Source organism: Haemaphysalis longicornis, unplaced genomic scaffold (genome assembly GCF_048455015.1).
Source record: "Haemaphysalis longicornis isolate Haplotype H1 unplaced genomic scaffold, Haemaphysalis longicornis Haplotype H1 scaffold_6, whole genome shotgun sequence".
NCBI lineage: Eukaryota > Metazoa > Arthropoda > Arachnida > Ixodida > Ixodidae > Haemaphysalis > Haemaphysalis longicornis.
Genome location: NW_027526407.1, coordinates 138,455,805 through 138,481,089, shown reverse-complemented (window position 1 = coordinate 138,481,089; position 25,285 = coordinate 138,455,805). Strand labels below are relative to the sequence as shown.

Sequence of the window (25,285 nt, the reverse complement as noted above, 5' to 3'; positions counted from 1 at the left end):
ATAGGAGTACAAACAGTTCGTAAGAAGGCACTAGAAAACTGAAATAAAATTATATACTAGGGCTCACTGTATCGATGTTGTATCTCACCGGCAAGTGGAAATCTACGCATACCAGCCACTGTTGGGCACTTCACTTGACACAACACATCTGCCTTCGACTCTGCTCTTTCTAAAACCATCCTTCTCGTCCACTATGACAAGAGTGTACCCCAAGTAAATCGAAACGCTTTCTGAAACATTGGCAAAGAACACAAAGGAACGGCTACGAAAACGAGTTGCAAGAAAACTACTAGAAACCAACACGAAAGAACAGCTCAAGAAAAACGAGTTATCCTACAAACTGCCGACCATCCAAACATAAAAGCTACAAAATGCAAAACTTGATATTCGGGCGCATGATACAAGAGATGTTGGCGCCTGACGAAGCCTTTCAGACGCTCCTAACCGCTAAATACTCCTTTACAAACAATAAAACAAACAAACAAACAAAAAAAAGAACATTGATACACACTTTTTTTATGAATAGGAGCGGTAACGATATAGGTAGAACATGATAAAATAACAAAGAAGACGTTAAAGCTACATTACAGTTAGTGTGCATGCTTACAAATGAAGAAAAGATTGTCACATCTCAGCAGCGGTGAGAAACTCTCGCCAACCCGACGCATTCGCAAAGCTGCATACCCGCGAGCTCTCCCCGTCCGCGGCATCCCGGGCACCCCTGCTGGTGTCTTTGTTTGTACTTCGAGCAGCGTCGTGCAGCGGAAACATCTTCTCAACTCCTCGTTTCCCTCAGGCCCCCAACCCCGAAGTGGCTGCCGTATTTGCTTCAAGACATAACCTAACTCCGGTGGAAAGGAGCCGAGGAAACGGATAGCAGTCTCTAGTATAGCGAGATCTGCGCAAAAATCAGCCTTTGCATAGGCGCGTGGGGGTCTTCTTCTTCGGGGCTCCTTCGCCGGGAGAGCCGAACGCCTGTGCCGTTAAGCTTCTGACTACAAAGCTGTCCAACTCCCGCGCGAAGAGCCCACATACCCCACGAAAAAACGGCTGCACGCTCATAAATTTTTTGCCTCAGCATCAACAGCGGCTAGTTACATAAGCAGGCTGGTGCTGGCAAAGAAAATGAACCAAAGACAACCAATCAGTGGGCGCCCCGGACACGCGGAGAAGAAAAGCCTACAGACCCGCAGTCATGCGGTGCGCCGAGAGGCAAAAATCTCTCACCTTACTGCATGCGCGGGAAGTTCGCCGCCGCGATGGAGTTGGGCGGCCGTGGCGACGTTGGATTCACGACTTGGCCGGTGGCTTCTCTTCGCCGGAGCCGGGGCCCGGCATGACGAGCTTGGCGGGCGCCGGGATGATTGCACGGTGACGCCCACGAAATGAGGAGAAAGTCATTCTCACACTTGACGAGCGCCCATGACGGTGACCGGATGAAGGACGCGATCTCAGATGAAGCTTGCTCGGTAGACAGCATGAAGAGGTTGACGCTGAGCAGCAGGAAGATGAACGAGGAGAGGGGGGAGCCCATGATGGCAGAGGGGGTGTTCGCTACCCCGCACCTATCACCACTTTTGTAACGTAGTATTTTGGTCACTATACTGCCGCTACTGTAGCATGAAGATCGGAAGGAAAAAGTCGAGACGTCGAAGAGGTTTTAAAGTTAACTTGTTTACTTTACTGGTAACATCGGTGACATTTAGCACATATGAATTAGAATGAATACACTTGTTACATAGATTAGAAAGACAGTCAAAGATTCAGAGTACTTAGCGGGACATAGTTGGCGGGCGAATGGCTCCCGGCGGGAGGGCACGACGACGAGCGGCAGAGTGCGGCTCTCCTGGTGCTGCACTCTCTTCAATCGCCAGAGGGGCCTCGTTATATTTGCTTTGGGGGGACGCATTGGGGGAAAAAGCGCATCCTAGCGTGTGCGGACCGGGTGGGAAAAGGCTAAAGCCCACCCGCAGCCAATCAGGAGGACGCTTCTTAGCTCCAATCAGACATGTCCCCGCCAAAGTGAAAAGACCAAAAACACAGACACAAGGTTTCGACTCGAAAACGCGCGCTTGGAGAATTACGGGCGTAGAGCAAGTAGTTAGACAAAACGCACTAAAGTAAACAGGGGAAAAGGGAAGGTCTTCGGAAGAACACAGCCGCCCGCGTAGGCGCGCAACGGGGGGTCGGAGACGCCAGTGCGCGCGTGTAACACAAGCCGAGGCGAGGGTTCGCTTCCCCCAACAGCCGTCGTCTCCCGGTCGGCCGACGGGCAGACACAGGCGCCGGAGCCGTGCGTCCGAAGCGCTTTTACACACAACACTTTGGAGGAAGAGCCCTGGCTGCGGGCACAGAACGCAAAAAATGAACGAACAACATCAAGAGACATCGGCTTCGCGACAATACGTTTGCAAGTGTTATTTAAACCTGACCCATTTTTTGTCAGTAAACATTTCGTGTACCTTCCTTCCTTCGTTTCGTATTTCGCGGTGCCAATATAACACAGTGACAAGGGTAAGAAAGTTTCCAACCTGTCGCGTTACAAGGAATTCGACGAAAGTTAGTTCCGGGTTTCTAAACGCGTCAGATGGACGCCTTTGCTTTCGCCAAACCACACACAGACACTCGAATACACTACGGGGGAACTGGGAAGCTGCGGTTGGCCACTGAAACCGAGCTCATTTCCCTAATTTATTATTATTATTAAAGACGATGGCCTTTCTTAGGCTTCTTAAACGCAGAAATTTTTGTCTGTCTGTCTGTGACTCGGTTCAGTCACCCGGCCAAAGGGAAATAAAAGCTGTGCAGTAGTATTTATACTCACAGCCAGATCTAGACGTCTAAGTCCAGTGTCATTGTTCATACTTGTCAACAATAGAGAGTTATAGAAGAGCGGAGAAGCGGTCCCGTTACGGTACCAGGTAGGTGACCGGCGCCACTGCGCGTGCGCTGAGGCGAAAAAACTGGTGGTGCGCATGCGCAGGCGTATCGGGTATCGTATCGGTACCGTTTCTCCGCTCTGCTATAACTCTCTACATTTGAACAAGAATATAGGGCATGAAATCAACACAAATTACACAAATATGGGGCATTAAATCAACACATACGTGATATTTGCAGTGTTCCTATATTTAAAAATTCATGGATGCTTGGAGTGAGTGAGGGAAATACTTTATTAAGGACGAGATGCTTGGTTTCTGCGATAGCAAATGAAATACTACATCAACGGCAGAAAACCGTCGCCTGTTGTTGCCAGCGCTACCTCCTGGCGTCATTTTAGAAATCAAATGGCAATAGCAACGAAAGGTTCCACTAGATGGGATCCACGTTCCGCTTGGAATGCTCGTGCAGTAGGGCATCGTGGTTCTATGAATGTTGTAGTAGGGTGCCTCGATTCACACCTGTCTCCGCGGTGCGGCAGCTCTGGCATCGCGACACCCGCCTTGGAGCAGTGGAACGCGGTAAATTTAAATTGACTTGAACAAACCTCTAGCGTGTTATCTTGGGAGGAACGAGACGGCGAAGCAACAGCATCAGAGGTGAGCGGGAAAGAGAAGGGAGGCGTTTACATGGCAGGGGCGCCAGTGGACTATCGTCTTTCGGCGACATTTGCAACGAAAGAAGCAAATACGCGGCCATTTTTGTCTTTTACATATGTCTCCGTGGGGTGATCTCGGATGCCATGCATCGACGTGGCATTGGCAATCGTGGTGAAGCGGGCTGACGACGCTGTCCTTCCTCCAAGTGGCCCGCGGGAGGTCTTCTGGAATGGCGCCACTTTTCTCACAGATGATCATGCGCGCGTACTCACGCGAGCGCCAACCGACGCCTCGTCGCCTGCGGCACAATGGGAACCGGAGGCCAATGACGTCCACATCGGCGTCGTTGATCTAGAGAGAGTTCCCGCGCGGACATGATCGTGTCGCTGTGAACGAACGACACGGTAGCCCACTGACGCGTCTTCCGTACAGGAAAGCTGCGCACGCCACCTTGTCCGGGACGGGAGGGGAGGGAGGAGTGGCCCGGAGGCATAGGAAATGCCCCGGCTCTGACTCACCCTACACGCTTGGATGCGCGTAACGCCATGCTGGGCGGCACAGACCCTGCTTTATGGCGACGGACAGCCGACACGCAATGCTTGACTGCTGGCAGGTGTGGAGTGTGTGTGTGACCCCCGCTGGAGAGCTCATCTTGTTGTTTACGGGTTTTTCGCTCTGCAAGGCGCGCTCCGTCGACAATGGCTGAGGCCTTCGTCGCTCGTAACTTGCTTCGCGGGCTCGGAGTGGTGCGCGGAAGCCACCTGTTCGTTCATGGTCGTCGTGCGTGGAGTGAGAAATGCGGTTTAAGGGCGTCCGGGGATTTTTGGTCTAGAGAAACACTGGCTCGGTTGTGCCGTTCAAGGAAGACCTTGGTTCGTTCAAGACGTAAACAGGGCGTGCTTAGAGGGGGAATAGAAGGTACGGCGGTCGTGAGTCAGTAGTGTTCTCGTCGCCGGTTATTCGCCATTTGGAAAGAGAGAGATAGAGAAAGAAAGAAGGGGAAAGAGAGGAAAGTTTTATTTTAGCCACGGTTTCTGGGGGTTGGGGGCGGCGCGGCGAAGTACAGCGGCAACTTCGGTAGGTCTGCGTCGAAGCGCGTATATGTTGACCGAGATTTTCGTGCCTGTTGCAAACCGGGTGGTAGCGCGGTATCGCCATCATCGCCATCGTCATCAATAACGGTATCGATAAAAAAGTACAAATATGTAATTCACTCCAGAGCGGTGGTTGGGTTCCTCATTTCAAGGCGCTATTGGATATTGCCACCTTTCGAGCATGGTTAGTCGGTTTTACTTTGAAGCTCCAGTTTTCAGCTGGCGAGAACTGCCTCCCACAGCTCTTGTTTCTCCTGTTGTGTTGTACTTCTTGGTCACGTATCCACACATTCCCTTTTATTTGTTATATAATGTCGGTTTACCACCGCAATTACCACCGTAACTTGCGCCTTACACACATTTTTTCAGCCTGTTTTTGTTTTTGTTGTCGTCGTCGTCCTCGAGTGTTGCAGGGATTTCAAGTGTGAATGTAATTTTCGTAGACCCATCGCCTAAGAAAAAATGCGTTTGTGCATTTGCATTTTTTTTTCGGCTGCAATTTTAACAATCGGAACTACGCACACATCACACAGGACACACATTTCACTGCAGTACCGCATGGGGTACTGATCAAAAATCGGTAAACTGATGATGATGATTGTGGTGTTTTCACGCGCCGAAGCTACAGATGGACTATAGCCGCGTTGTCATGAATGCTACGGTAGCGCATTGTACACTTTACCAGATACATATATCTCGAGGGTGATTCGTGCCAGGCATAGTATATGTAAAATGACAGATGTCTACTTTCGGGATTCTTTTTTCTCGTTTTATCACCGCATGCGGCCGCACCACGTGATGTATTGTCCTTAGAGAATCACTGCAATCACATACGTGCACGTTAAGTGCTGCTGCCGTTGTCCGTATCACCTTGGGGTTGCCGGCTGTGTTGTTTTGTTTATAAATCAGTAGTGGTAGAGAACCTTTATTGGAAAAAGAGAATCACCGGTCACGATGAAAGAAAAGAATGGAGAAGGTGGGAAAGGAAAAAGGAATGCTGATAATCACCATTTTTGTTTATTTTCTGTTCGCGCCGTGAAGTTTTGCTCTGTAGCACATCTTAGAAGCACTCCATCTGCAATCATCATCCACAGTGTGTCTTCACGTCGTCCCTTCGCAAAAAACATACAAGGGGTGGACTTAATCTGATCCAATTATTATTGGGAAGTTGAAGTATCCCTGAAAGCTTCCAAATCCCGGTTAGCGCGGCGTGCGCTTCAGAAGCGTTCGAATGCACTGAATAGTCATCAACATACCAAAACGGTCACAAGACCAATTCCTTGCTCCCAGCCGTCAATTTTCCCGATCCACCCGCCGCGGTGGCTCAGTGGCGAGGACGTTATGCCACTGAGCTCAAGCTGGTTCGATCTCGGCCGTGGTGGCCGTGCTTTTCTGGTATGGTGGCAAAGAGCGAAAGCGCCCCCCGTGTGTAAGGTTTCGGCGCACATTAAAGATCACCAGGCGGTCGAATGTAGTCCGAAGGCCTCCATCACAGAGCGCGTCATATATAGCCCAGCTATAGCTTCGGCGCGTGAAGACACCACAATCGTCATCATCATCAGTTTCCCGATCCACAGGTACTAAAGACTTCGCTCCAGTTTCCGGTGCGAACGTCTTGCCATTCCAAACATTTAAAGCGGATACAGATAGAACGACGTGAATTCGTCCTGCACAAAATTCACCTATATAGGCCCCACGTAAAAGCACAGGCCGGTTAGATCAAGGCGAAAGCACAAGCAGAAGAATGATTTGTAAGGTACTTGAAATCTTCAGAATTGTGTGCATTTAAAAGATTCACAATTTTTAATGGGTGGAAATTGCTGAGACATTTTCAACTCCAACTCGCGCGCTTGGATCGAAAAAAAAAAAAAAGACAGGTTTCTACTGTTTCTTCAAAAGAAATATGCCGCCTGTAGCCTTGTAGCCAGTCCGGCTGTAAAGGAGGGAATCATAAGGAAATCCCGCAGCTTCCAAGTTGTACGTACATTGTTTGTGATTACAACTCGCACGTATACTAAGTTCTTGCGCATACTTTAACGCCCACATTTACCAAAACCTAGCGCACCAGAATTGTAAGTTGGGCTAGCGGTTAATGGCTGAACTTGAAAGCAGGCGTGAGAAATGGGGACGTAGAATAAGCGGACAGGACTTTCGCACTATCGAAGAAGACCTATCATAGATCCTTAGTGGCGGATTCGCCACGACACGTCGATCCTTAGCAAGCCCCTGCAATGTGTTTGCACTTCGAGCCACTCCCCGACTGATTCTCGTTCTATCAGCGCTTGGATGCGGTTCGGCCACGGCTCCCATGTTCGAATTACTGCTGAATACATCCGTACACCTGTGTTTGCACAGAAGTAAAGAAATCGCCGAATTTCAATAAGAGCACTTAATAAATTTAAAATGGTATATCTTTAAAACTTTGCGCGCGCGCATGTTCGGTTAATCAGGCTTCGTGCGTAGGGGCACATGCAATGTTGAGGAGCTCAAGGCCACCATAAAGAAAGATTAACCCTATTTTCATTAGACTTAATTCTTTGCTTCCAGGGAACACTACGTCCGAAGGCCCTCGTCTTCCTTCTCCTCTTCTCTCCACCCATGATGATGATGATGATGCGTCAAAGTTTTTCGCACAATGCGGGATTGGACAGGGCTAAATCACATTGAAATTCGTTAGGACTTCAAAATACCAATTCAATGCTGGAAATAAAAAGGCCGTCAAAGTAAAGTTTGCTATGATAAGAACCCCAATTACCCGTTAATTAGTATCCGTCATCTATTCAAGCTACCTGAAGCAGAAAGGTAGGCTTAAATGCGATTAAAGCGCTGCCCCCTTGATCAGTCCTCTTCGTCTGGCTCATTTCCCCGTGTCAGACGTAATTTAATGCAACGTGAGGGTTGTTGCCCGACTTTTCCCAGTCGAAAACGACGACAAGAAAAAGTTTCTGTATTTTGTCGTATTTTTGCGTGTCGTACTGTCGTCTTGTATCTTTGTTGTGTCGGGATTCTGATGTTCTGTCGCGTGCCGTATTCTTGTCCTGATTTTGATGTTCCGTTGTGCCGAATTCCTGTCTTGTCGAGATCCTGATGTTCTCTGAGTAGTTGCACATGGTTTCAGTGTTATTGCCCACGGTGAAGAGTATACCGTAAATGGTAGTTTTGTTGTGGAATGTTTGTGGTTGAGAAAATTGACTTTGTCGTTACGACAAAAATGTGGTTCGAAACAACAGATGGCTTTGCCGCAACAACGGGACTTCTGTTGTCACAGCGAAGTTCCTTGTCGTACGACAGGAATTTTCGTTAGGTTTCTGCGGTATTCCCTGTTTTGATTTTAGACTGGGTTCGCACCTCGCCTGCCCGTGTCGCCGCTTTGGCATCGCGGTACCGGTGGCGTGACTAAGCTCTGACTATGCGGACACCACGCCCTGCGTGACACGCGTCGTCCATTGTTTTTCGCCCGACAAAGGATGACCCTGTGAGTGCCTTCGGGTGTCGTGTTGCGGGTTGCCAGAAAGGGGAGGAGACCACGATGGAGGCGCCCTGAAGGGAACGGAAAATAAATAAACAGCGCGTTTGAATACCTCATCGTGGTGTCGCTTTAGGGTGTTTGCCAACTAAGGTAATGCAGGTCATTGTGATCCGAGTATTCACTCTTGTGTCGGGTTACTCGTTTTCCATCCTGGGAGGTTTCACTGGTCACTAGATCTTTCCCACTCGATGTTGTGTCCACGCAGTTGACCTTTGCACGCCAAGAAAAGCGCTGTACTCGGTTACAAGTTTAAGAACGGCAACGAAAGTTGCCGCTGTGCCTCATCACCACAGCCGGATGTTACTCCTCACGGTGCAAGTAGTTCGTTCCTAGTAATATTTTGAACATGGCACGAGCCGTTTCCCTGATCTTGTGGACTGTATATGCTTATAAATTACTGCAGCGACGACAAATAAAGTAAGCGAGAAAAGGCAGGTGATATCACGCATTCGTTGCAATCTCCTTTCGAAACGCGCGCGCCCGTGTTACGTCACCGGGGCGCGAAAATTGGAATGTTTGCAACATTCGAGACAAACGGCTCTGGTTTCTGGGATGGCGCTGAGTGAGCTATTTCTTTCAGAGGTTAATTGTTTGGAAGGCTGTTTCTTTCAAATCGAAGGAGGCTGTATTTTGTCTCAAGTCCCCGTTAAATCACAGAGCGCGCCCGTGGCGATACCTTACCCATAGAGTTTTCTATTAAGTGTATACTAGAGAGGAAACTGCGCCTGGGAATCTATGTTGGCGTGGATGGTTATGGGAACATCAGTGCTGCTGGCTTGGGCTTGGCATAACATTTGGATTATTCAACGAGTTTTTGGGTTTGCTTTCTTCATTATGCATTGATTGCCAATACAACCGTTCCGACAGACTCTCATTAAAGGGAATACGCTTTAATTCCTTTTCACTTAACTTTAAAGCAGCGTGTTTCTTTTTTCTAAACATGTAACAAAACACTCTTGTTGGTGTTCTCATGGCACGGCGTTTGAATTTACGGCGACTAAAACGTTTAAATCCAAGCCAACGACGAAACTAAGGCGAGCGTACTGTATAATGGAGGCCCATGACGACACAGACGGCCCTAATGTGAGCCGCATAGACGCTAGCGCCACATTCCTCTCTGGTGTATATTGTAAGAAACCCTATGACCCTACCTGGCTCTGTTGTCCTATGTACATGGCGTTTGACTTGTTTACACAATGCGGGAAGCTCGCTTTTTGTGCGCGCTCTTGACCCATTTTTGCGCGTTTCGCAATGCGGGTGACAAGCTGTCCGATGGCGAAGCGATTTGGCAGCGGCCCCCGGATGCCACCTACAATCTGTTTGAAGTTGGGCCCGGTGCTTTGATCGTGTCCGTCATCAGCGGTGACTGAGATGTGCGAGTCCCAGAAGTAATGACCGTATACCTCCGAGCGCATGCGCAGATGAAGCACTTGGAAAAGCCCCATTATGTTGAGGACCGATAATGGACTCGGCATGCCGCGTTGGCCCGCCGTACCGCGCAGCCGCTCGCGCAGTGTGGGTGCCCTTATCAACAAAAGTAGAATTCATTATCGACATGGAAACGACCGCTAGCGGTCAGTGGGTGTGAAGGTGTGTGCATGCACGCACTGCCCTGAAGTGGTAGGTTGCGGAAATGACATTCAAGTTCGTGTCTCGGCTGCGCTAGCGAATTAGTGAAGAGGTAGCATTGTGTGTTCGGTTCCTGCTCCCGACGGTGCAAGGAAGAATATTTTTTTCTGATATTTTCTTTTGCCTCTGCGTCTAATCTGTCTAATCCTGACAGCATCTTTCCCTCTTTTTTTTTATTGAGTAATTAGCGCATGGCCGCTGGATTGGTCAGTCAGACACTTCTGATTTTGCTTGTGAATTTCCTGTGGTTTTGCCCCCTCCCCCCCCCCCCTCAGCAGCGCCACGTGTGACGTCGCGACCGTCAACCCTCTCTACTATACCTAAGTCCTATCATGTATTTTCGTCGCAAAGAAACGCGTATTTTCAATTAATAGAACATGCTTGGTAATGTATTAGTGTTCTGCATTAAATTTGCTTAGGGTTGCGAGTGTGCTAAGTTGTGTAACATCTATGAAATACCCTCTGTGGTACATCCGTGGCTAAGGCATCGGGCTGCTATGCTGCAAGGGTGGCCCGGTGCAAAATGATAACCTTGAAGTTGAAGTTGAAGTTTATTTCCATAAACGTACACCGTTATGGCGTAAAATAGGGTAAAAAGCTGCACTCAGCAACTTGACGGAGCCCTACATCCTTCATGGTCAACAGAAACAACAGCGACGGGAAAAACAAACGAAAAAAGCGATACATAGACACCACTTGTGGGTGACAAACAAAACTAGCACGGAAAATACAATATGTTCAAAAGTACAATAGATAGCGCATCAATAAGTGGATATAAGGACGTGAAGGCAATAGTGATAAAAAATATACGCAACAAACCGCACAAACACAGCAAGGAACTATTCCCGAACAAACAAGTTAAACAGCATAGATTTTGTACATGAGTCAATATCAAAGTCAATAAATGCAAGTCCATTCAACAACTTCGGAAGGGTATACCCAATCATCTGCAAAGTGTAGTTTGTACGTGGGCGAGGAACTTTCCAACGTTCAGACAGTCTAGTCGGATAGGGCGTATGATTAATTTGAAGATTAGCTATCAACGAAATGTTCTTAGTATTGTTTTTGCGTTCTAGAGTATATGTGTAGGCTAATCGGTACTTAAGCAGGTCCTGAATCTTAGGTAGACAAAGTTTACTAAACAAAGGGGCAGTAGGAGCATCGTAACGTGCATTACATGGAAGCCGAATAATTTTTTTCTGTAGCAAAAATAACCTATTTATATTAGTTGCAGAAGTTGTGCTCCACACGAGACAACAGTAGTTAAAAAGGAAAGACCCAGTCACAGGAAAGACCCAGTCACTGGCTGTAAAATTCACGTATATTCACGCCGGTAAAAGTGGTAATGCAATATCGGGCGCGCGGCTCAGCGCCTACAGCTAACAAATTTTTAAAAGCTAAGCGAGTTTTAGCTGACCGTTTTCACGGTCCGCTCCGCTCCGATAGCAAGCGGGAGCGCCATCGGAGCGGAGCTCCATTGGCTCCGGTTGCGCTGAGCGGGCCCTAAAGAATATTTTAGTAACAGCGGAGCTGTTTAGCAAACCATTCGACTTTCGTGTCCGCAGTTAAAAACACCAAGAAAATGCCGAGCGCACATGAGCGCGCCCATCGCGGCTACCGCCTGACAGTTAAGCCTAAAAAAATGCCGAGTGCTCGTGTGTGCGTGCCTCGATCGCGGCGACTGCCCGGCGTCTCCGGCGCATGTTTGTCAAGCCAAGCATACCCACTTAGGGAAATTGGCAAAGACTGGCAAAAAAAAAAAAAAACTCCAGCGTTCGCCGTGATCGTGGGAACACTTGCTCGGCACGAGAAGAACACGTCATAGCGTGCGCCCCTCGATATCCAATGATTGTCACTTCGAAAAATAAAAAATAAAAAACGGAAGAAGCTCGCACTTTAGCAACAAAGATGGAGTAAAGGTCATTGCGGCAGCGAAGAAGAAGCAAATCGGCTGCAATCGCGGACTTAAAGAGATGAAATTAATTATTCAAGCTCCCGTTTTTGCTTGCACTGCGTAGACTGGTTCAAATTAACACACTTTTCATCGTTTATTCGGTTGCTGAGTCGGTAATTATTTTATAAAGCCCTAAAGAAGAAATAGTATATCATGCGCGTTCTGCGGCGGCCGCACCAACTAAAGGCTGTGACGTCGGGAGGAGGTGCATCGTTATTGCACGATGTCCAAGGTTAGCATTCAGACAAGTTTCGGTTTCGGTTCTGTAAAACAGCATGCTGGACATCTGACGTTATCGTTAGATGGGCATTCTCGATATCTCAATAATCGCCATACCGCTCCCCTGCCATGTCGGCTGTAAAATGCCTAAGATAAGCCTCCCAGGACGGCTTGGTATCGTAGCAATCACTAGCCTAGGCCTACGCGCAGTGGATGAACGCCCTCCACGTCACCGCAGACGCTCAAATGCCATGCGCTTTCCCCCCATATTTCGAGCTTGCCTCACTCATGCCTGTATCGTAAAAAGCGTGTTCGCACCAGACCAAGGGTCTGCTGATTCTGGCCTGTGCCCACTGCCCGCAAGCAGTCGGTGCTTTGGCAATAGCACGGCAACGAGAACTCGCTAGAGCGTCAGTGTCAGTCTGCGCGCGTTCTGCGAACTCGCTCGTGGAGCAGTGAACGTTACGGCCCAAAACTGGTGAACTCAGTATCGAAAACATCGGCCTGAAAAAAAACTTCCAAAAAGAATGTACGCTCGGGGATTCCAACTTGGAAAGTAACATACCTAGCGCTCCACACCACTCGGCCACGGGCCAGCGCTGCCACTATTGGAAATATAAGGTATATAATGTATAACCAGTATACACTTTTTGTTTGGTTTTAGCATTTCAAGCGGCTTAGGTGATTATTTGTGGTTTACGGCTCGTGCAGTAAGCGTCCCCCAAATTTCGACAATATCTCACGTCTAGCAATTGCATTTCTTAGATGGAAAAGCATTCGCAGATGTGTGGTCGTGCTGCTGACCACTGTGCTTGTCCACCCAGCGCAAAAAAGTTCTCCCTGCTCCCTAGTTTTATGTGGGAAGTTGTGGGGGAAAAGGGGTGCAGATAGGTGAAAGAGGATAGTATCGTTGTAAAAGGTTTCCGTTTGTAAACGCCGATATATCTGAGATTGGCGGCTCGAGAGACTGTGGCGTGGAGGAGAGTACGTTCTTCCGGTGTGTTTGTAATGCACGAGGAGGGAGCTGTCAGTGCGTTTTTTTTAACGGCGAAGCTTCTTAGTGGGTGGGGCTGTTGGCATCTCCTGTCGTCGTCGTAATCGTCGTCTCATATAGTAACGGTACTAAAACACCGGTACACTCGTTTACGCCTCGCGCTAGAGAGCTTCGTGCTTCTAAGAGAAGAGACTTTTACAGCAAAGCTGTATACCTTACACTCCAGCGGTTTCGCTCCGTTGGCAAAAACGCCAAAGGCGCCAAGAATACACTGCATGCTTCGCCCCTTCCAAGGTTTTAGATTAGTGGAGATGACCCGGTATTTTTTTTTTCTTTTTTGCATTTCCTACCCCGGTAAGAACTATAACTGCGGGTTAGTGTAATGTGAATTGGTGACTCTTAGCTAACAATCGGAAGAGAAACGCTTCAGCAACATGTAAGATTCCGGCTTCCTCTAAGGTGACTCCATCCATCTGCCGTGTGAGACTGAAAAGGGAGTTGGCAAGTCACTTCATTATTACAGCGCTTATGCGGTACTCGCACAAAGCGTTCTGTGAGCACTGCGTCCTTACAACTACGTTTTAAGAGCGAAATGATTTAATGAAGTACATTTGTTGGTTTTTTAATGTGCTACCCGTGGTTCGTGCAGTCAGGTGGCGTCAGCGGGCACCAGCGGCGGTGGGGACAAGGGCCAGCCCGACACCGGCGGCTCCGTCGAAGGCGTCAGCAACAAGGCCTCGTCCCCGACGTGGCGCGGGTCGGCCAGGCTGGACCTGACCAGGCACAGTCTGCCAGGGCAGCAGGACACCGTGGTGGCTCGCTTCTCCCTCCCGGGCGTGGTGAGTGCCGCTTGTGATCCCGTATGTGACGGTGACCCTGGGATGCTTTCAGTAGGAAGCCGTGAAGCCGACTTTGGATGATGACGATAATGATTGCTAGTGGTATCTTTTTGTAGCGGGGTAATGACGTGTCATCTTACAAAAAAACAACTAATATACCTTTGTTTTGTACTCTTCGTTCAATACTAGCGCTGCCCTTAGGGAAGGCACAAAATACTTATTTTTTCTGTTACCGGTAGTAGCTGTCCCAGGCAATGTTTCCCTCTCTACTTGTCCACCAGCATCCTAATCTTCTTTTCGTCGCCTCGACAGCCTTGAATTTAACTCCCTCTGTGCTACCCTTAAATCCTAGGGCTTCTGGAAGCCGAATATTTCCCTCGTGTAGATTTGGATGCATACCCTCGCATCCTAACACCATGTGCCGCATAGTTTTTTCCTTTCCGTAGTCCACGCATACCCCATAATTTTGTGGATACTTCCCCACAAAGCTCTTAGTGCGCAAGCAACCTTATCTAGCCTCAAAAAGCAAAGCACTGCCCTTGGAAGTATCGTAGCAATTTTCCATTCTGATGTCCAATTTCTCAACGCTGTGAAAGTCGGCTTTCCTGCATGTCACGTGCATTCTTCTCTGCAAAGAGCGTTGTGTAGGTCGGCTTCCTCGCTCAACGCTACAGCTGTGCGGGAAAGCCATACCACATAGCTTACTGAGCTTTGTACATTTATAGGTAAATCAGGCGCTACGGCGCTAGTGTGTCTACGCGAGCCACTGTTTAACGAGAGCGTCGTACTTTACCATAAAGAACCTTTCCATTGTTATTGGGAATGGCTCATGGCGAAGTTTAGAAGTGGCCTGTGGCAACAAAAAATCCACAAGGTTGTTTTGGAAAGTTATATGCAGTTAGTTTATGAATATGAAAGTATAGCTCTTAAAGAATTTATTGGTAAGGAATTTTTTAAAAGCTTCTTGCATGACAACAAAAAGAAATGTTGCCCGTGTGGTTCATTTTTGTAGTCAGGTGTGGCCAGAAGCCATGCCTCCAGTCAGGCCAAGAAAGCATAGAACACTGGCAGCTGTAATGGCGGCCTCTGTGGTGCATGGCACTTGAGCGATTATGGTCTCTCTAGTATACATTAGTGGGAAAATCTATGAGCCAGATATGCCGTAAATGGGCAGAAAATCGGTGTATGAGCCTACTGCAGCCACAAGCTAATTATTGTCACAATAAGTTGCCGCACACATTGCCTCCTACTTCGATCTTGAGTCCCCCAGCACATTCACAGTTTAGAACCCTCAAACTCTAGGGTATTTATTTCTGTTTATTTCACAAACACTCAGCCACCAAGGCATGGTAGAGGGTACTGGGCAGAATGATGCATGGTTGTGTTAAACGTCACGACGAAGTAAAACATTTCTTGACTGTGGGATACAGAACAAAGCAAATGTTTGAATGAATGAATAAATTTACTATACATGACAGGCACTCTGGCCTGTTGTGCAGATAGGGGACGCAGCTATAGGTGCATAACATTCATGTTCTTAACAAAATTTAAAAATATACTCAATGTAGATACTATACACCAAATTTTGCCTTTGTAACCATTATAACCACATCGTCCCGCAACTGCCCTGTTGCAGGAGTCGAGCTCCTCGGCCCTTACACTGGACGTGGGTGAAGATCGCATGGTGCTGACAAGCAAGGAGCCCAAGTACAGCTTCGACTTCTACCTGCCCTTCAGCATCGACGAGGAGGCTGCAGTGGCCGAGTTCAACAGGAAACACCACGTAAGGACTCAAGCTTTTCCATTGCTTGTTGCTGTGTCTTGTCGGTCATTGCTGAAGCCCTGCAGCCATCAGTTGCACAGAATATGTTTACAACAAAGCTGTCTTGCAGTAGGCTCTAATTGAAATTGTGTGCGTCTATTGGGTCGCGTCGACAAAGAGTCGCGCATGCTCACTCCAGGACGAGCGTGAAGTGCTGTGCACCTCTCAATGCAATATTGGGATAGTTAATTGGATACCACGAGAATATTTGACTTGGCACCTGCCTTGCCAAAAGCCATGCGCGTGCATTTCATGCATTGTCAGCGTGTAATTTTGGTGCTTAAAAGTGTCATTTTTGGTGCCAAGCACCCTAAGTACTTGCAGATTGTTTTCGATGCATAAAATTGCGTGAATTGTTCTAAAAGAAGGAAGCAGGGTTTTACTTCAAAGTGTTGTAAATCCTTGTTTCATTTCAATTGTGTGGAAACAAGCGCATATAACTTTTAGTACATCAGTTTAAAAAGAAAGGAACCACTTATCTGAATTGAGAGTTTATTGCAAAAAATGAAGGAAGCTCACACTAATGCGTAGGACGTGAAGGCAGCGAATCTGTACGCAACAGTAGCGTTTCTCCTCTTTTCGCCTCGCGGCATTGTTTAAACCTTGCCGCTGTATGAGGTACCACAACTGGATGTTCGCCTTCCTCTATCACCCATGGTTCTGCACCACATGTGGCCTCGTGGCCTTCCTTCGTGGCGAGCCCTTATTGGTGCGGCAGTGGCCTTGTCACCTATCTCTTCCCATTATCTGGCGGCTGCTCCATGCCAGGTGCTTGCGTAAGGGGGTGAGGTTTGACTTCTAGCCCTCAAGGACAAAACTTGTCTCCCCACGATTACTGCCCGAAGTAGCGTAGTGTAGCCTGCGCTACAAAAGAAAGAACATCACAGGGTATTTCAAAAACCTTTCTAACATTTTATAGCTTGACAATTACAGCAACGAATTTGAAAGGTGGGTCAGAAGTCAGAAGTTGTGCGCTAACTTCCATACAAAAGTTTTTAAGGGCCAGCCACACCTAGTTTGCTGCATTTGTCCTCGTGTTTTCCATGTTTGCATAATGGCCTTTTTTTTTTACTTACTGTTAGACTAGAATATAACTGTGCAGTGTTTGGATGTCCATTCGCAGTAGCAGTTTACATATGCTGTAGCGACAAATCTGTAGAAAAATAGTGTGGCTGCACGGCTCACTGTCTTGGTTGCCAGCATTCATTTTGGCAGCACACTTAAAGGTGGTAGATTTAAAAATTTCGCTTTTAAACGTTTTAGGGTGCTATCAGCAAAGCAAAAACCGTTTCAGTTTTACCACTCAGTCACCTGCCAGTCAGTTAACCGCCACTGCATGTGGGCTGAATATATGTTACATGCCTCAGCAACGGCATGCGTCCACTCTGGAGGGGGACGGGAGTGTGCATAGCAATCATTCGAACGGTGAATACAAAGATGACTGACAGAAAAATGTCCCATCTCTGTTTACCGTTCGTCCGCCCTATTCGGGGAGTACCACGGCAAAAGTTGCAGCAGCAGTAATGTTCTAAAGTTATTATTATCCATACTCGGCAGTAGCGGCTTGCGTTGCGAGGGGATGCCTTCTCCTAGACACATTGTTGCCCAAAGGTAAATAATTGAACCACAATGTTGCATAGTTTTAAGTGCAGAGTGCATTCAGACAGCGCATTAGGTGCTCTCTTTTCTTACGCAATGTCTGGGAATCTTGTGGCTAACCTCATGAATGTCCTTACAGATGCCTTCTTTATCATTTGATCTTTGCTTTTCCAGGTGCTGACTGTAACGGTGCCTATCCTCTCTGCAAGTTCCTGATTCCCGACTTGCCATTCCCCTGTTTTGAGCTGTCAGTGCACCTGGAAATGATGGGTGCTCACTGCATGTTAAGTGCGACAATGTTCACAATAAACCTGTTGTTCATTTTGAATAGAATTGGCTCTGTTTCATTTCTTTTTTGCTGGGGCTGTGCTGGTGAGATGGCAAGAACTGAAGTTTGAGCAAATGGCATGTCCATATCCAGTGTTTATTTATGCAGCTTAGGTGTTGCAGTGGATTCAAACCATACTCCTTGGTTACCAACAACAGTACAAGTAACTGCACCAAAAGCTTTATTTTTGTTTGATTAATAACCAGTCGTTTTTGTGTCTGGCTGTGGCTCTTCGGACGTCTCATGCAAAGTGAAGTTGGAGCTACAGCAAAAGCTCGTTTATTCAAACTTAAGTGATTCTAATTTTTGGAGAGACAAAAAAATTTGGCCAATTCAAATTCTGTTGATTCAAACATGAATTGGTTACACTACACTTAACTTTAACTACGCATCATTGTGTAGTCCATGCCACGTTACCTTTTTGTACTACAAATAATAATCTGCTACACACTTTCACTGTGTCCTAATGTTTCGTCCCCACCGTATAGTGATGGATGTGAAAAGAGTTTGTGGGTGTGGGTCCCTCGGTTATTTTCTTTTTCACTTAAACACGAGTCACCAGTGCCGGTCAGGGGGATTCCAGCTGCTCTTATGTTCACTGATTTCTTCATGGGGGGGAATCTTTAAAGGTAAAGTACCTCCTACAAGGCCAAGGGCTACCGCACCACCTGGAGAAGACACCTCACTTAAAATTTCATAATGCTCAGCAGTATTCCCAATTGGAAGGTGGAACCCTTTCATGCCAGGAGGGGTCAGGGGGACAAAGGCAGTCACATTGAGCTATTTATCTGTTACAATCATTCTATACTGGATCAAGGTAAAGATAGCTCTGACCTTACTTTCCAACGTCATTGCTTCTTGAAGCGTTACACTGAAAAACGTGGGCGTGGCCTATACCAGAACTCTTCTTGAATGCATGGTACACGCTTGATGTGGTCATTAACAGGTGGAAACATGGGTCAGTTGCGAGCTGGTTTTTGGGCGTGCACAACTACAAAGCCGTGCCTCATAGCACATCCTTCAGGAGTCATGGTCGTTTTCGCCTCTAGCAGGGCCCTGCAGTCCTGCCGGAAGGTACTTCGTTTCTCCTCGGGGATCTTCGCTTCCAGTTTGAAGGCGGGCACGTAGGTATCTGCACAAAGGTAGGAGGAATGCACCCCAATTACAGTTTCATTTTAAATTTCTAGTTTAATTGCTTAGAATGATTATTTACTGAAAATGAATTGCTGCAGCTATTGTCAGTGCCGTACTGCTAGCTTTTTTAACCCCTGTTGGAGATGTTCCGCGTGTAGTTGGTCTCTCAGTAAATATATTAAAAGAAGTGTATACAGTCGACGACCGATTATTCAAACCCACGGGACCACGGAAATGTCCGGAAAATTAGGCGGTCTGAAAAAGCAAATGTTCCCCCAAAAAGCTCAATGTCCTGGAACCAGGAAAGAGTCCGAATAATCAAGCATGTCCGAAAAATTAGGTGTCCGAAAAATCGGCGAGCTGTATGCGTCTGTTTGGCCATGAAAAAGGACTTCAATTCAAATAAAGTGCTTGAGGTTGAGGTAAGGACACATTACACATTAGAGGTGCCGTTGGGTTGAGGTAAGGTCTATAGCTCTGAACTCATCCTGAGGTGTGTTTGCATACTTGAAACCCAGCCTCAACGGCGGGTTGAAGTTGAGAAGGATGATTTGAGCTTGAGGGGAGGTTGACGTTGGTAAGTCCATTTAGCCACCCCGGCTTATGACTTGCATCAAGGCAACACGCTTCACAGTGAGGCTAGGGAGCTGGTTTGGGGTAGGTGAAGTGGATATGAGAGGGAGGAGAAGAGTAGTGCAGTGGGAGGGGGATGATAGGAGAGCTGACGTAGAGAGAGGGCAAATGCTTTGAGTTTGAGGATGGGGACAAGGATTAAAGGAGTGAGGACCAAGAATGAGAGGAGAGAGAGGGCAGGGGGCAAGCTGTGGAGCAGGATGGGGTGGTGGGAGGGGATGAGAAATCTGGATAAAAGGAGGGTTCTGGGTGAGGGAAAGAGTGGTAGGGGAACGAGAAGAGGGGAGGGAGGGAGGTTGAATAAGAGTTGGGGATGGGAGAGGAGGGGACCGATAGCGGCGATGAAGGGATGGTGGAAAGACACGAGGGAAGAGAAAGATCAGGGGAGAGGGTGAAGAAAAGAAGGAAAAGGGGGCGAGGGACAATGGAATAGGGGGAATCGGCGAAGGGTGGAGGTGACGGAGAGAGTAGAGAGTGAGGGATGGAAGAGAGGGGAGAGAAGAAAGCGTAATGTAGCAGGCGCGCAGAGACAGTATTGCCTTTGATTTAAGGCAAATCAAATAGATACGCGGCCAATGTTTACTGTCACGTCTAATTTGTTCACCTGCACTTGTTCTACTTGTTTTTCGAAAATACCGTGATTGGCTCGTCAACTCTACAGTCTTGCAAACATTTCAATTACTGGCACGTTTTGATTATGTCCAACGGCCTTTAATTCCTGGTGTTAGGTACGCATGAAGAGGTTTTATATCCAGCAGATTTTTTTATCGCACGGTTTGCGGCCTGTCTTTTGGGCCAAAAAACGGTGAAAAAATCGTTTCCTGAAAAATGGCATTTTTGGCATCCACGGACATTTTTCATGTCGGCAAATCTCCTCATCAAAAGACACCATATTTCAAAAGACACTCTACAGCTCAGTTCGCACAGAATTCGATGGTGAAACGGCACTATCTTGCATTGCGAAGTTACCATTTTGCCCTCGGTTATCACGGCATCCAAAGCAGTCAGCACGTACAACGGTATTTTTTTTTCTTCTGATACCTAACTGTGTGGGGAATACAATGTAGGAAACAAAATCTTCAAATTGAGGCTTTTGAAAGTTATTGTGTTCAATTGACACCACTTGTGAGCTATTTCTGGCAGGGCGCGAGGGAGTGAAGTCCATTGCGTCGTAAAATGACAAAAATAACTATATTAAGAAGTTCTTTGAATGTTGTATTCTTTAGTCATTTTTCTGCCTAGCCATGGGGTAACAGCCAACCTGTATGAAGCGGTTATTTTGTAATTGTAAGGAACACCTTTTTAGGCCCTGGCGCCACACCGTCCTACAAAGACTATCCGCGCGCGGAGGCCACGGAATTAGACAAAGACATAACAGAGCAAGAAGTCAGAGCGGCACTCCACCGGATAGCAAGAAACACTGCGCCGGGGGCAGATGGCATACAATACCGTCTTCTAAAAAATCTCGACGTCAGGTTCATAAAGGAACTAACCGCCTATTATCAATACCACTGGCAGGAGGGAACGCTGCACAAGAGTGGCGGTACGCCGATGATACCGAAACCGGGCATGCCACCGTTCCTAAAACATCTGTGGCCCATCTCCCTCACGTCGTACGTGGGAAAGATACTTGAGTATATCGTCTAGCCAGACTGCAACCATACCTAGACGAACACGCGCCACTGGCGCACACAATTGGGTTTCGACCGGGGTTATCCACACAGGATGTACTAATACATATTAAAGAAGTTATTGATCGAATTAACAACACACAAACGAAAGCCATACTCGCTTTCAACAATGTTGCTCACGATGTTATACTCGACAACCTCGCAGGAACCTAGTGTTGCCGAAGAAAGTACAACTATATACGTACGAGCATTCCTCAAAGATCGCACAGCAACAATAGGGGTGGGGGACATTCGATCAGACACCATCTCTCTAGCAGGAAAAGCACGCCACAGGGGTCGGTTCTTTCTCCAATGCTGTTTAACTTAGTAATGAGCTGACTGCCCGCCTTTCTAGATGCCATACCAGGAATCAGACACGCGCTGTACGCGGATGATATTGCCATCTGGGCCACCAGCGGCTCTGATGGAAAAATACAAGACACGTTACAGGAATCAGTGAACGACCCATCAGAATGCAAGGGCAGACGGACTAACCTGCACCCCCCAAAAGATCAGAACTGCTCATAGTCAGGAAAGGCCGGCGGAAAACCGACCCACCGCCCGACATTATATAGGTTACTGTCGAGGGCGAGCCAGTCAACAGAGTAGGCATTCTAGGGCTGCATGTGCAAACGAACGCGAAGGCCACGTACACCTTGGGACTACTGAAAAAACAAATTAATCAAACAATCCACATGATTCGAAGGATAAACAGCCGCCGCCACGGCCGTAAAGAAGAGGACGTATTACGCATCGTGAAGGCTCTAATCATAAGCCGCATAACCTATCGTGTACCTTACCACCGACTTACCCAGGCAGAGACTAAGCAGCTGGACACCCTAATCCGCACCGCCGTAAAGGCGGCGACAGGCATCCCTGTATACGCCTCAACGAACCTGTTATTACGATTGGGCCTACATACAATACCACGATGGAAATAATCGAAACACGAAAGTCAGTCAATTAGAAAGATTGAAACGCACCCCCACAGGGAGACACGTCCTCCGACAACTAGGGTACTCGACGCCAGAACTTGCCCCTCGTGAGCTCAAAACAATACCCCCGGAAGTTAGAGCGAGAATAACAGTATCACCCATACCCAGAAATATGCATCCACAATATCACGCCGGCAGGCACGCCGCGCGAGCTCAGGCCTTGCACTGGATATACGGCAGTAACCCCGACACCCGCCATACGGATGCAGCAGACTATCCAGCCATAAATGCCGAGGTAGCAGCGGTAGCCGACTGGAGGGGTGAGGCGATAACATCAGCCACCATACGCTCCGGGAACAGCACGGAAACGGAAGAGTGTGCAATAGCACTCGCTGTCACCACTCGCCCTTCAGGGAACCCAATAAATATTATATCCGACTTGCCACATGCATGATGAAATTATGCGCTAGGACGTATCTCCCCGGCCGCCCATCACATCCTGCAGCGAAAGTGAGACATAACACCAGTCCGTCTAATCTGGACACCTGGGCATGCTTGTCTCCCTGGCAATGAGCGCATTCATGCGATAGCCCTAGGCCTCACTCTCCGGGTGCCAGCGGAAGACCAATCCAAACCAGACAAGACAGAAAGCATCCCACTCACATACAGACATATATACTACAACACTACAGACTCTCCCGTAGGACACTTCCTCCACCACACGCGCAACTCACCCGTGAGGAAGCCGCTGCATGGCGCCAGCTGCAAATTAACACATTTCCTAGCCTTTCGCTCTGGCACACATTCTACCCTACCATGTACCCATCCAGATGCCCATCCTGCGGAGGACACCCGAACATGTATCACTCCACATGGGAATGCCCCAAACCCCAGACCCAATTGCCTATACCCAGCCCATCCCCGTCCGAATGGGAAGCCTCTCTTCCTAGCTCAGCCTTGGACAACCACCGCGGACTGATCGACCGGGCAAGACGGATCGCAGCAGCAACTGGGGCCCTGGACTAAGGGTACCACCCCCTGAGAGCTAAATAATCTGACTTAATAATAAAGTTTCTACTACTACTACTACAATTCGGCTAACTCCAGTATCCTGGGCAAACGTTACTGGAAGTTATTCTGTGTAAATAACAGTGCGAAACGTGAAGCTACCACGCGCATTTGAAGGCGGCGCCGAGCGGCCGCCAGGCCGCCGGTTCTAGCGCGGCCGCTTCCGTTCCATCAAGTACGTCACGTCCGGCCGCCGGCAATGGCCGCCTTTTCTATTCAGTTTCGGTTCCGAAAACGCCAATGTCGCGAGCCGTTTGGGTCGCGCGGGTTCATGTTTGAAGCACAGTATTTTGCATTTTGCACCCTTTTTATGTGTACTATTACTTGACATTATTTTTACGTTGTCGAAAATTTGAGTGCATTTGGCCTTTAAAGGGACAGACAACAGATTTTTGTCGCGTATATGTTCTCTAGCTCATATGAAAGCCAGCGTTTTATATAGCCCGATAACCACAAGCAATTTCTAAACAAACTGGCGGAAATAATTTTAATTTGGCAGCAAACTTCCTGAAATCGGAAGGGTGGCGGTTCGTAGTGTCGAAACTTGACACTACAATATGTGTCCCTGTCACGTGACCTGCAAACCTAGCAGCTACTGTAACTGCTGAAACGTTTATTTACGTATTGAAAACCTTTTAACACAAGTATTTGTACAAGGTTAAATTGCATATGTATTTCTAAACATTATTCTGAAATTTTTAGAGACACGTCGCCCGCCGTCGCTGGGTGCCTCTCAGCATGCCTCTCAGTGTGGCTAACTGAGCCTCCATGCCCAGATTCAACGGCAGCGTTCAGTAAACAGACCCAGCGAAGGAGCTTTGACGATTCTGCCTGAGTCAGGGGCGTTTGTTCTGCCAAAATGTTAGATTTCAGTTTCCAAATACGCCAACGACAGCTTAAAAAAAAAGAAACGTCGCCCCCGGGGAAAATCGAACTTCCCGCCTCCACAACGTGAAGCCAGATTCTACCTATCGTCTATCCCAACAGAGGGCGCATTCGTGCAAAATAGACCGTTGCATTAAAAACACATAAAGGAACAGGAAAGCCTGCGATTCAAACTTTTTTAGCTGGTAACAAGTTTTGAAATATGGTTTTTTATTTCCCATGCAGACAAAAGTATGTTGCCGAGCTACTCTATGTCATGGTTGCCAGCATCATTTTTGGGAGGGACACATACGGCTCGTAGATCAAAAAATTCGATTTAAAAAGTTCTAGGGCGTTATCAGCAAAACCGCTTCTCGTGAAGGTGCTTTAAGTGATGCCCTTTCATTTGGGATAGAGAATATATACTCGACAAAAATCGGTTGTCTGTCCCTTTAAGATCCCCGGGTGGTCGAAATTAATCCGGAGCCCTCCACTACGTACGGCGCGCCTCATCGCCTGCGTTGCGTCGGCGCGTTAAACCCTACAATCATCAAACATCCCTCAGGGCGGGCAGAGCGAAGCACGCATGCGAGCTCGAATTTGCCTTCACCGAAACAACTCCGCTGCCAAAGTGAATCGGATCGGCGCTAATAACGGCGTCAATCGTGACTGGCACATGAACCGCAGCTCTCTAGATAACGTATAAAAAATGACGTATTGCTAGATCGGGGTCGCTAAAGACGTGCATCGTACGAACTTTTTGCGTGGCATCATTTACGTATCTGACTTGCAAAGAGGTGCGCAGCAGTGCGTGGGAATCGTGCCTTATAATGGTGCAAGAGCACTAGCAGCGTGTACGCAATAACAAAAAAATGTGGTTGATTCTTCTTTCATGGGAATCGGGAAAACAGGAAAGTGAAATGTGCCTTCGCAGGAGCATTTCAATGTTTATTGCGCATCCACATGAACTTGCACATCGCTATTTATATTTCGTCGGTATGGCACCGTTTACGCATCAACATTAGACACTGGATTACACGCGCCGGAGCATTGCGTAAATCTGTCTGAAACCACAGGCGCTCACAAACCGTGCGAACGAAACCGAACGGGTTGTCAGCGAATCGTCTGGCGAAGTCACCGTCCGCTACAGCGAAACGAGCATGATTGGCGGGTCGGCTGCTGGCGGGTTGCTTCGGCAAAATTGCGAGCACCGTGCACGGTCCTGCTCCATGGAGTTTGCGCGAGACGCTTGCGTTGCGACGAGTTCAGCTTGTGGAACGCGGCGGCGGTGTTTCACAAGCTGAGCGCGTTCTACATAGGCGGCGGACGGATAGGCACAGCCATAGAGGAAGAAATACTATGGGAGAAGTTAGAGGGAAGGACATAAGGCGCGTTCGTTCATATACACGGGCATGACTTCGTGGCTCAGTCGGTA

The 25,285-nt window shown here is 47.9% G+C and overlaps 2 protein-coding genes across 2 annotated transcripts in view; one reads left to right on the top strand and one right to left on the bottom strand.

The window, feature by feature from the left end:
* The window catches only part of LOC144141155 (PIH1 domain-containing protein 1-like), a 77,859-nt gene extending 60,314 nt beyond the window's left edge, over positions 1-17,545 (top strand). The window contains exons 6-8 of the mRNA XM_077672701.1: positions 13,608-13,797; positions 15,434-15,580; positions 17,393-17,545. Of these exons, the coding sequence (XP_077528827.1) occupies positions 13,608-13,797; positions 15,434-15,580; positions 17,393-17,434 (379 nt within the window). The 3' untranslated portion in view covers positions 17,435-17,545. The remainder of the gene's footprint in view (positions 1-13,607; positions 13,798-15,433; positions 15,581-17,392) is intronic.
* LOC144141156 (uncharacterized) overlaps positions 15,993-25,285 on the bottom strand; it is a 29,146-nt gene continuing 19,853 nt past the window's right edge. Inside the window, exon 4 of the mRNA XM_077672702.1 lies at positions 15,993-18,678. Coding sequence (XP_077528828.1) covers positions 18,506-18,678 — 173 coding nt within the window. The 3' untranslated portion in view covers positions 15,993-18,505. The remainder of the gene's footprint in view (positions 18,679-25,285) is intronic.